The sequence below is a fragment of the Mycetomoellerius zeteki genome, unplaced genomic scaffold, assembly GCF_001594055.1.
Source record: "Mycetomoellerius zeteki isolate Tzet28-1 unplaced genomic scaffold, Tzet1.0 scaffold120, whole genome shotgun sequence".
Classification (NCBI taxonomy): Eukaryota; Metazoa; Arthropoda; class Insecta; order Hymenoptera; family Formicidae; genus Mycetomoellerius; species Mycetomoellerius zeteki.
In genome coordinates this window covers 1,366,951-1,379,202 of record NW_017256127.1, presented here as the reverse complement: position 1 = coordinate 1,379,202, position 12,252 = coordinate 1,366,951, and the positions used below count along the sequence as shown (strand labels likewise).

Genomic DNA, 12,252 nt, shown 5'->3' with positions numbered 1-12,252 from the left:
TATATTGAGTATCCTTATTTTAGGGCAGAAATCAATTTTAATATATAAAATTCAATATATAGTTTGTTATTTTTAATATCAATAATTTTGTTTTATTTATGAATGTAAAATAGCAAAAATCTTTGAACTTTTATATTTCATTGTATTGGTTTTAATAATTTTTTTAATGCGAACGCTATCACGAAGATTACGCATATTTAATTTAAAGAAAGGAATCACTTCTGCAAATCGCTTAAAAATAAGTAGCCATTGTATTGTAAGTATTTGTAAAATCCAATAGGCACTAAGATTTAATTATTTTTCCTTACGAATGTAGTCATTCACACACACAACATAATATGCTAATATAATAAAAAATTTTAAATAAATGTTGCAGTTTATTGCTTATCTATACAAGTACTTAAGTCCCTCAAAAGTAATTTTTTTCTGTACGTTTATAATAAAAGAAAGTTAATCTGATTGGATTACTTTAATATTGAAAAATACCTTTCCTTATTGACATAGTTTATCTAAAATCTTTTTAATTTGAAAAATGAGAAAAAGCAAAATTCTAATGGTTATAAACAGATAATTACTTTGGTATAAATAAACGAAATATTTTAAAGTCAATTCAATACTTGTAACAAGATAAGCAACGTTTATTTTTAAGGAAATAAATTGTCAAATTGTTTCAAAATGTTTTAATTGTGTAGCAATATAATTATTTATATTAAAAAATATATACAAATTTTTAACGTGTATATATTTTTTAATATTTATAAAAACCTAGAAACCAATGCGTAAAATTTAGAAATCATGTTGTAAAACATTGGATATTACATGCAGTCTTGAAAGTACTTCCCATTTGCACGAGGTTGGAATAACACGAATGCAATTTGTATACTTTGTCACCCAATCGAAGTGTCTAATTCAACCTGGCTTTGTCAAAGATATTACGATCAATGCTAGAATAGTTTCTACGGTACTATTTCCATAAATAGCTTGCACGCTATGAAACACCTATAATGTTCTTGGGTTTTATAATTAAAATAGAGATATGATTGATCGTCAACACTTGTGATAATATATATTATAAAGTAAATAATCATCGTAGAAAAATTAATCTTTCACATATCATTTCTCTATTGTATAAAAAATCTAGTTAAAAAATTTGGAATGTTTATAGTATTTTAACTCCATTAAATTCAAAACCATAATTAGTAACGATCTACAGTATTTTGAGTGATTGTAAAAGACAGTCATGGTTTCCTACAGAAACTATAAAACCCAAAACCCAGAGTCTAATTGGCAGTATAGTGTTGGACATTGCGCCCAGCGCAAGGTGCATAGCAGAGCTGCTGCAATAGTTAAGAATCAGAGGATCCTTAATCGTAAAGAGAAAAAAATTTTTTTATGCGGCTTTGATTAAGTTAGTTGCGGATGTTACACGTACGTGGCCATAGTACCAGTTGGAATAGATGGTGTCTCCTCTGGTCTACCTTTAGGTCCGTATTGTCCGATGAAGGATCCATCCTCCGTAAAGCGTCCTAGAACAAACAATGAATTCTATTATTTATACAGAATATATAAAAGTATGACGCTATAACATACAGTTTTTTAATTTTAAAATGAAGTAATGATATAAACATCAGCGTGTAGTTATCAAATATAACACATTATGTTAATTTTCGAATTAGTTTACCAAAATATGGACGAAGCGAATGAAGTGTAAAAAGTGTGTATTAGGGAGATTTTGTATAAGAGAGCGGTCGATTTATAGTCGGTGGAACACAGATTCATCTCCCTGTATACCTCGATTTTATACAAGATTGATTGGAGAGTAGAAGATTATCAGTTAAAAGAGTGTAACAGGTGAATAGTAATGTTTCGGGAACTAGTATTTCATATTTCAACTGTTTCATTTCAAGAACATATTTGTTGAACTTACCTTAAACTAGGGTGGCAAATGCTTGCGAATTTGGTTCCTGCTTACGATGTCGGCCATATTGACCAATGAAAGAACCATCTTCGTTCATGCCCTCTGTATCGAGTCACAAGCAACAAAGCAAATAAAATATATAACAAAATATACGTGACAAATTAAAAATAAAATAGTCTAAAGCAAATATATAAACAAATATAACTTATGCGACTGCAGCTGTGAAGTGTATATAAAAGGAAAAGTGGTTACATGATACAAGATTTAAATAAGTATGAAAATACACTCAGCTGTGCTCACATGAAATATGAAACTATTTCATTGTGCTTTCTATACGAAAATATTAAAAATATTATGAAAATATTAAAATGTGATGTATTTGTATATATTGCAACAATAATTGACAACAATACGTACCTTATTTCATAAAAGTTAAATTCTTCTCTAAACCACTTCTTTATTTAACTCTTCTATTCTCAATTAATATATATTATTTAATTTCTCCTCTTGTATTGCTCTTTCTACTATCTTTTTGCTGTGACATAAATTATACATACACATATATTCTACTTTTCGACTCTACAAATTCGTTTTTTGACTCTCAAAATTGAGCGCGCAACATTTTGTGCATGTGTTATTAAAATCGAAAATTGAGAATAGAGAGTTTATTCGATCCCGATAATTTAAAACTAGAAGGATTTGACTACAATGTAGAAATATATATACATATGCACGCACGCATGCACGCACACATATATATATATATTATATTAATATATATGTGTGTATGTATGGATGAAATTAATATTTTATCATAATATTTGATACTCGAAAAATACATGTAACAACTATTTTTAATTATATACCACTTTTATGTATCAAGAAATTTTCTAATACTATAGATATTTTTAACCAAATCTTCCCCAAATTTATTTCCCAAATCTTATAAAATTCTAAACCTATTACCTGTATCACCATCGCCATATTCTGCCATGGAATCTGTATCAGATTCAGGATGTTTACCATCCTGATGAGAAGAAGACGCCAAGGACGCGCGTCCGCCAGCCGATTTGGTGTCCAATGGTTGCGAGTATTCATGGAATCCACCTTCTTCAGGATAGTCCCCACGTCCAGCGGCCAATTCTCGCTCGTGCACCGCATACTTTCCGCCTCTATTTCGTTTAATTACGCATACGATTATCAGCACCAAAAGGAGGATGGCGATTGCTAGCATCATTCCTGCAAAAATATCAGTGTTTTTTATACATGTCAATCGTCAAAAAAATTGATCTAAAAATTTGATTAAAGAGAAAAGCACCTATGAACCAACCAGCTGTCGCTACATTCTCTTTCGGTTGAATAATGGGCCCTTCGCTACTCGTTTGTACTTCTTGAAAAACACTCTCGCTCATGTAGTCTCCGTCGACAGCGACAATTGACATTATATAGACTTCACCACTTTGAAGACCGCGAACCTGCGTGATTTTTAATAATCATATAATTATTTTGTTTAAACAATAAGATTGCAAATAAGACCGTTTATGTGAGTACATCACCTAAATACACCACTTGACGGTCGAAGCTAAATGTTGAAGTAATACATATATGTATTTTTTAAATGAATTTATCTCAGAAATATGATTGTGCACCGTTACTTTCGGACTTTCATCAACGCAATCCATCTGAAATATTAATAATCCTCCCAAATTTAATTACATACATCTTAAAAACCTGTAAAAAATTTATTGCGAAATATATTACCTCGGTCTCGGTGATCTAAAGGCTCAGGAGGCTCGCATGGAATATCAGAGATCCGGGTTCGAGATACTTTCGGCCGAGGTAATATTTTTCGCAATAAGTTCTTTACAGGTTTTTAAGTATGTAATTAAATTTGGGGAGATTATTAATATTTCAGATTGCATTGAAAGTCCGATAATAACGGCGCGCAATTATATTTCTGAGATAAATTCATTTAAAGAATACGTACATGTATTAGTCAAGTGGCGCTTCTCGTATTTAGGTGATACTTTGTTTAGAAAGAAATCAGAATGTAATTAAATACATCTAAATGTAAATTTAATGAACACAATACTAATCACACTATTAATTTAAGCATGATAATATAAGATTACAATACAAAAGATATCCAAAAGAGTTTTGATTAATAGAATCCATTAAGGATGTATAAAAAAGCGTTAAGAATAAATTCATCATTACTGTAAACATACCTCAATACTATTCGACTGGAACTCAGGATCCGTCATCAAAAATATCGTTTCGCCTTTCAACTTATACTTGACAAAGAAATGGCTTCCCGGATTACCGTTAAAATTCGGCACCCAAATGACTCGTACGTTTGAATACCCATTCTCCACTGGTACAGTTTCCCATACAAATTGTGGGACGTCAGGTCGTTGAGACGTTTTTGTTTTTTGTTCAATAAAATAGCTTTAAAAACACATTAAAACTATAAGTAATATTGATAAAATAACATAAAATAATGTTTATCGCTTTACAAATAATATAAATGTTATTAACGTTTAACTTCGTTCTTGTAACTCACGCGATACTTACTCATTGCCTTCACCGACACTAGTTGTGGCACGTATGTGAACGCGGTATATCGTATCAGGCGCTAATGTGGCTAATTTGGCACTCTTAGCTTGTGGATCCATAACATGTGGCTTTCTTTCGAGTAACGTTCCTAACTTTGTACCGTTTACAACCTGATAATAAATTCTATATCCGGTTAAAATACCATTCGGTTCTGCGGGCGGCTGCCATGCTAGATATAACGCACTGGATCCCATGGGGAATGCTTCTAGACCAAGTACTGTCCCTGGTACTCCTTCTGGTGTGTTAAAGTTTAAAGTCTCGCTCGTAGGACCGTTGTATCTGAACAAAACAAACGTTATTTAAAGATGGTTACAAGAAGCAAAATTTGGATAGCAATATATAATCAAAGTGTTATTACCTGCCGTTGTAAACGAGCATTCTCACGTAATTTTTGCTGTATGGAACGAACTTCTCAACTAATGCTTCCGTTTTATTACCACCGCGAATATCAATCTCACGCATTCCCTTTTCACCGTCCCTCTCCGTCCACGTTTGAATTTTGTATCCCACCAATTCACCTCTTACCGAATCTTCAGGTACCGAACTCCAACGCACATAAGCGGATGTACCCGATATTGGTTTATCTACTGTAAAGTTGCCGGGTGCTTGTAGAGGTACTGAAATAACGATTTAACGTTTTAAAAAAATCGCATAAAATAGTTACATGATTATTGATGTTTAAAATAATTAATCTTAGCATATTAAGTAAAATAGACTGAGACGTAGAGTATTTAAACATAAATAAGAGAAAAAAATCATTTTTGGTCAAAGCGAGTCTTGATGCTTAGTAATACACTTACACATATGTGAATATACAAAATAATTATCAATTTGTAGACTATGCACCGATTCGGTTTGTCAGACTTTATTTTACTAAATAAAATTCGACTAACAAAGACGTTCTTCCATATACGTATACTAATTATTACGATTAATATCTTATGCCTCGGTGATCGAATTCATCTCGGGAGGATGCCCGCACGGAATTCGGGGAGATCCGAGTTCGAATTCCGGCCCAGATGTTTTTTACAATAAGTGATTTACAGATTTTTAAGATACTAGGAGCATTGTTATAGATTAATTATTAAATCAATTAATTTAATTGTGAAATTATGATTGTGTTTATGATTGTGTTTCAAATCTGACAAACCAAATCAGCGCACAATCTACAGAACTGATAAGTTGTATTTATACATTCACATGAATATTACTCACAAGGAGAGGACACAGTAGACTACTTTATAAATTCTAATCTCTTTCAGCATGATGAGACAACATCGAAAATAAATTATGCTGTGTCCGAGCGTTTTGTTAAATCCCGAACTAATTATATGGAAAATTGGATCTTGATGAAATGAATTAGTTTTCACATATAATGTAACTTATGTGATGAATAAAAAATGTTACAGACATAAGGCTTAATAATAGATAGTTTTTGAGCTATGGTACATCAAAGACGTAAAACTTGTGCTCGTACACAGAGCATCTTTGATACACCATAATTTAAAAACTCCATTATTGAACCTTACATACATGATATCTTATTCACCACAAGCTATATTATATGTGAAAACTAACTCATTTTATCGAGACTCAATTTTTCATATACGTATAAGCAGTGCGGAATTTTTTCATACATTAAAAAATACTATATATAAAGTCCATTCAACAAAATGTTCAAACACGACATAATTTATTTTCGATATAGATTCATCATACTGAAAGAAATAGAAACTCTCCTTATAAGCACCAAAGCCCGTTTTGACCGAAAATGGGTTTCTTCTCTCCTATTTATGTGCAACCTTAGTATATCGTAATAATAATAAAATTGAGCAATTTTATCAATGGATTACCGTCTTCTCCGGAGTATCCGATAACTTCTTTGGCTGGAACTCGACATTCTCCTTTTTCATTTATCGCGACAACCTTAATTCTGTATCTCTGATAAGTAGGTTGATTTTCTACCACAAGAATATTTTTCCTCCAATCATGTATATTACTTGTAATCCAGTCTTCACCCCGTATATCTCTTCTGTAAAATACTCTATACTCAAATTTGGCGCCATTATGCTCTATCTGAGGCATGACTGTCCATGAAATAACCAAATTTTGTGGCGATGTACCCTTGCCCATGACATTGTCCGGATTTTTATCAGGAAGATCCGGTAAGGTAGTACAAACATCGCTGTGAGATGACGGTAGAGAAGTACCTGCGTAGAAAGCAATATCGATGTATCAGTTTATAACGTATTTATTCCAAAGAGAAGATAATAGCCACAGTAAATTGATTAAAAAATCGTGTAACATTTGAATTATATATAGTACTGAATTAAATGTTATTGTAATTTACTTAAAATAACCTTTTAGTTTTCAAGGATTTTCTCACCTATTTTATTCCACGCAAGAACACGGAACGTGTAATTAGCCCAGGGTGACATAGACACTTCGTACGTCTGGTCCGTAGCTGGGACCTGATCGTGAGCTACCTCCCAGGTATCTGGTGTAAAGGTAGTATTATATTGGATCGTGTAGCGTAGAATAGGAGATCTATTATCTCCCATAGGTATCCATTGCACAATGGCAGAGTTGGACTGGCATTTGATGCTGATCAATCTCGGCGCATTAGGTACATCTTGAACTATCAATGTTGCTTGCGCTCTCGTTTCGTCGAGATCAGTGCGAGCGACACATGTGTAGACACCAGAATCTAATTCAGTCGTCTTTGTAATCAACAGAGAATAATCGGAACTTCGTACAAATCTCGGTTCCATCTCGAAGTCTATTGGTTGGCCATTGCTCAACCAGTCTATGGTTAGAAGTAGAGTGGGATCAGTAACAGCATTACACCTAGAACAAACGTAGAACAAAAATTATAAGCGATATTTTGTAATTATACATAAGACTACAGATTTATTTTTCCTTTTATCGAAATTTCGATATTTTTTTGCAAAATTTTACCTAAATGTGGCAGTAGAGCCAGCTGCGACCTCATAGTCCTCTGGCACATCCGTTATCCTGGTATGCTCTTTCACCATCAAGGTGGCGGACGCGTTCACTTCACCTAATTTATTTTTGGCATGGCACGTGTAAGTACCGGCATCCAGGAATATCACATTCTCGATTTCCAAATCGCCTACATCTAGAATTTTGTAACGACCGCCGGTTAATTCTTGTCCGTTTCTGATCCATTTGACCTCGGGTTTAGGCGCGCCAAAAACGCGGCACGTAATCCTAATAGTCTTGTCATCCACTGAGCTCAAGTTCATAGGCGGTTGCGTGATATCCGGCGCGAGCGCCAACACATTTATAAATACGTCCTTGTAAACGTATCCAAACGAATTGGTAGCGTTGCATCCGTAATTTCCCGTATCAGTTTTCTCCAATCTCTCGATGATAATGGAATTCGACGTGATTTTCCTTCTTTTATTCTCCGGCGCTTCGGATATCGGTTTACCGTTGCGGATCCATTTGATTTCGGGAACGGGCACTCCGGTGGCCTCGCATCTGATTTCTGCAGTCTCGTCCTCCGCAGCAGTCACGAACTCCGGTTCAACAGTAAAATACGGTGAGGCCATTACTTGCAGATTTATAGAATATGACTGGGCTCGACCCACTCCGTTTGATGCTTCGCAGGTGTATTGTCCCTGGTCCTCAAAATTGACGTGTTTTATAATGAGAGACTTGCCATAATTTCCTTGAATTATTCTATCGCTCGGCTTGATCACTTTGCCATTTTTGCTCCAAACCATCTGCGGCAAAGGCGTCCCTCCGAATATGCAATACAGTTCTATCTTTTTACCGCGCATAGCAATCTCATTTTTCCTGGTGACATACTGTCTTTCAGGAGGATATTTGTTCTGGCCACTGGACGCACCCGTAGAAATTACATTTAGCAAAACCTTATTGCCTACTTTGTATTCGTTTCTGAACACAGATGTGGCGGCACAGGCATAGTAAAAATCGTCCGAAGCGTCGTCTCTCGTAACATTGCTGAACCAGAGATTACCCTCCGGATCAAGAGTCATCCTTGAATTATTGATTGACTTGATACCACCAGCGGTATCCTGAAGTAGCCAATAAACGTTTGGCTTAGGCCAGCCATCGGGTGGTTGGCAGGTAAGTTTAAAAGGTGAACCTTCGGTCGCGCTTAACGTTACCGGGTTTTCATCCTTAAACGAATTTAATTCGGCTTTTCGAAGGAACACCGAATTCGACGTAGCTATGCCCCACTCATTTTCAGCAAAGCACTGATATTGTCCTATGTCTTCATCTTCCGGTCTCGATACAACCAAAGTGCCTCTACCAGGTTGTTGAGAAATGCGATTGTCATACGCTTGCCACAAATAGGGCTTTCCATTTTTAATCCAATAATACCTATATATAAAATTATACAATATCAGAATTTCTTCTAACATGCCTGAAATCATACTTCTAGTATATAATAAAAATAAAAAAGATAAATCTTATGCAGTAACAAGCATATGTCTATATTCGTACATAAATTGTTAATTAAACTTATCGCTTAACAACTATTAGTTATTTTAATAACTCATTATTAATTATTAACAAATTCAACATCAGTATACAACATCGATATACAACATGATAAATAAACACAAAATAAATTTAACACACAAGTTTTATAATTTGTTTTTTCTAATTTGTAAATGAATTTTTTTTTATAAGTAAATAATTAATATAATTTCTTTTTATAATAATGATTATATATATATTATAATATATATAAACTATATAATCATTCTTTATTTGTTTATAAAAAGCTGCATCAATGTACAGTTAGATAAGTCAGTATTAGTGATGATTATTTCACACATCCTAAAGCTATGAGATCATCTTTGTAATTAAGATCGACCAGTTGCACCGACTTCTTCTCTATACTGCACGAGATGAATAAGCTCGACGTAAGTGCAATGTAACTTCAAACGAAATATTCCGAAAGTACGTTTTCCGTTCTTAAGCAACTTCAAGTGTCACAAGTCATATTTACATAATAGCTATTTCCTCGATAGGACTTGAAGGCACTATCTAACGATGTCAAGACAGACCGTATAAAAGGCTTAAAGATATAAATATTTATTCTACATGTAACAAAAAATAAAATAAAAACCAAACCTAAAAAAATTAGATACGTACACTGGAGCTGGCTCTCCTTCCGCTTCACATTCAATTAGAAACGGTTTTTTAATTTCACTGAGATTTTTATCTGCCACTTGAAACAGCTGCTCATCCGTTGGTGGCTGTTTAGATATTCGTGGCGGTGATTGAACTAATAAACAAAAAAATATATTAGATCCAAAACAATTGTAACATTAAAATAAAGGTAAACTAGTAAAAGAGAAATACACAAATGTAATCTAAACAAGAAACATTTATAATTTATGTTTAATGTGATGAAACTCCGCTGTGAGAGATGATCTTCGTGATTTTTAACTTAATTATAATAAGGGTCAGCCACAGCTTACTATAACTTAATTGAAATAAATACATTAAGAGGATATAAAGAGAATGAGAACAAATACACGATAGAAAAAAATCCAACGTTCTTTAAAGGATATATACAGGTACATACAAATATTTGAAAGTAACGAATCTAGGATCTAATGAAAATAATATTCTACAGTTCGTATTGAAACTATGTTGTGTGTACGTTTATTGTTGTATTGGAACCATGTTGTGTTTATGTTGTATTGTTGGAATTATGTTGCATTGCACATATAAAATAATGTAAAATATATGATAATAAAATATTCACATAAAAATGATTTACAATGTTTTCATGAAATGTTTCACGTATGTTTTAACTTAACAGCCAAAGGTACTCTATACACAGATGTAATTGCGTGAATGTACAAATATTAAAAAGTGTATATGATCTGGAGTGTAAACAAATAGGGACATGTATACATGTAAATGTAAATACATAAAAACATAGCAGCTCCGTGTAGAAAATTATTAATCTGTGGCAAAAGTCTTTGCGTGAATGAAAGATCGTTTATAATAGAAAGCACGATTACGAAAAACGGTTTCCATAATAGTGTATTTCACCTTCTACATTCTCCGGGACACGTACTATAATTGAAAATTAAAAAATCACAGGTTTAATAACAAAATCCATTGCAATTCATAGCATAATAGAATAAACCTCTTAGCTATATTAATTATAATTTAAAGAGTATCCGCGAGAGCGATCAAATTGTTTACACTCACCGATAGCTGATGTGCCAAGCACCAACGTGCAAATAATACACACGGCAAGTCTCATTGTCACTTCGTACTTAGAAAGCTAAAACAATAATATTTCTTTTATCAAAGGTTTCTCTCGGTAAAAGTTATAAAGGACAAGGGCACCTTCGACCAAATCCATATTAACTTAATCGTCAATTAATTCAGTCAGCAGAATTATTCACGGCAAAATTTCTAACTGTACAATTTATCATCTCTTATTTTTAATTTTTCCTTTTATATTCATCTCAATAGTTTTCTTTTAATTGACGACTTCAATCTATTGCTTAAATTAAGTTGACCTCATTAAAAAAAAAATGAATCATGTCTTCTACGATACTAATAAAATTTTTTATCAATTGTGAGCGACAATCTGCATCCATATCTGTGACAGACATATAGGATCTTCAACACCTTTTTGTAATGAACATAACTGAATGATAGTTTCTGTTTGTAATCATTATCAAAGCGTAGACTCGACATGTATATATATATATAATTCTTGTAAGTTTTATCCTCTGAGGATGTGTGGTTTAAGTAAACAGAACGTTTGAGATCTTAATGTACTACAATTTTATTATTAATATACTGAATTAATACTGCACTAACATCGTGTCTGGCTCATTATCCATTCGTTGCTTTTTAAACTTTAATTCTCTGAGCCTTTAAATACTTTGTAAACAAATATTCATTAACATGAATAAAATAATAAAAATATCACTCAATAAGTTAATCGGAGTTTGCTCGAAGACACCCTAAAAATCAGAAAAAGCAGAAATGTATCAATAATTTATAAGCAGCTTTTGTATAATATAACGCCTGCAAAAACTTTCAAATTGTTTCTCCGAGTTTCTCGAAGTATTGTTACATGCGACACGCAACGTCATATTTTAAAGGAAAAGAAAAGAAACTGTCTCATTTTTTTTATCAAATACTTTACTAAAGCGAAACGGTATGTCTGACATATAGCGCACATATCTATGCAGTCGTGTTTCACAAGAGCGGCATATGAGAACCAAAAAAAATTTACACTCGAAATTGCTCTTTTTTTGAAAAGAGCAAACCTTCCTTAAAATAATAATCAGTAACACAAGACAAGTATACTCCAACTAAATAGTACCCAAACAAAGTCTAAAATTGTGACATAAGACGTCTTTAAGTCGTATTTTAGACGCAAAAAACATTTTATAACCCGATTTTAGACATTTTTGGTTGTTTGGGTAGCGATCAGTCCATTGTGAAAAAAAGGTTTTATGATTTATGGAACAAAGGACAGCCAAGGTTAATATACATGAACAAAAACAGAACTTTAGACATCTTTCTGCTTGAGTTACAAAAAGGTTTCAAAAAAAAGGTTCAAGACATTTGTAAAATGATAAATGATGTAAAACGCATCTATATATATATATATAATACAGATATATTATATCTATATATAATATATATATCTATATATAATATATATATATTATATA

The 12,252-nt window shown here is 32.9% G+C and overlaps 1 protein-coding gene across 2 annotated transcripts in view; it reads right to left on the bottom strand.

Annotated features, from left to right (window-relative positions):
* Nucleotides 1-1,163: 1,163 nt before the first annotated feature.
* Nrg (Neuroglian) overlaps nt 1,164-12,252 on the bottom strand; it is a 15,050-nt gene continuing 3,961 nt past the window's right edge. The window contains exons 2-13 of one of the 2 annotated variants that reach the window (XM_018461278.1): nt 10,763-10,838; nt 9,689-9,821; nt 7,493-8,908; nt 6,921-7,381; nt 6,388-6,744; nt 4,893-5,151; nt 4,493-4,813; nt 4,147-4,366; nt 3,237-3,393; nt 2,885-3,157; nt 1,928-2,020; nt 1,457-1,526 (exon numbers count right to left, since the gene is read on the bottom strand). In XM_018461278.1, the coding sequence (XP_018316780.1) occupies nt 1,929-2,020; nt 2,885-3,157; nt 3,237-3,393; nt 4,147-4,366; nt 4,493-4,813; nt 4,893-5,151; nt 6,388-6,744; nt 6,921-7,381; nt 7,493-8,908; nt 9,689-9,821; nt 10,763-10,817 (3,744 nt within the window). In that variant the 5' untranslated portion in view covers nt 10,818-10,838 and the 3' untranslated portion in view covers nt 1,457-1,526; nt 1,928. Of the gene's footprint in view, nt 1,527-1,927; nt 2,021-2,884; nt 3,158-3,236; nt 3,394-4,146; nt 4,367-4,492; nt 4,814-4,892; nt 5,152-6,387; nt 6,745-6,920; nt 7,382-7,492; nt 8,909-9,688; nt 9,822-10,762; nt 10,839-12,252 lie in introns of both variants that reach the window. The other variant, XM_018461277.1, reaches the window with a different exon arrangement.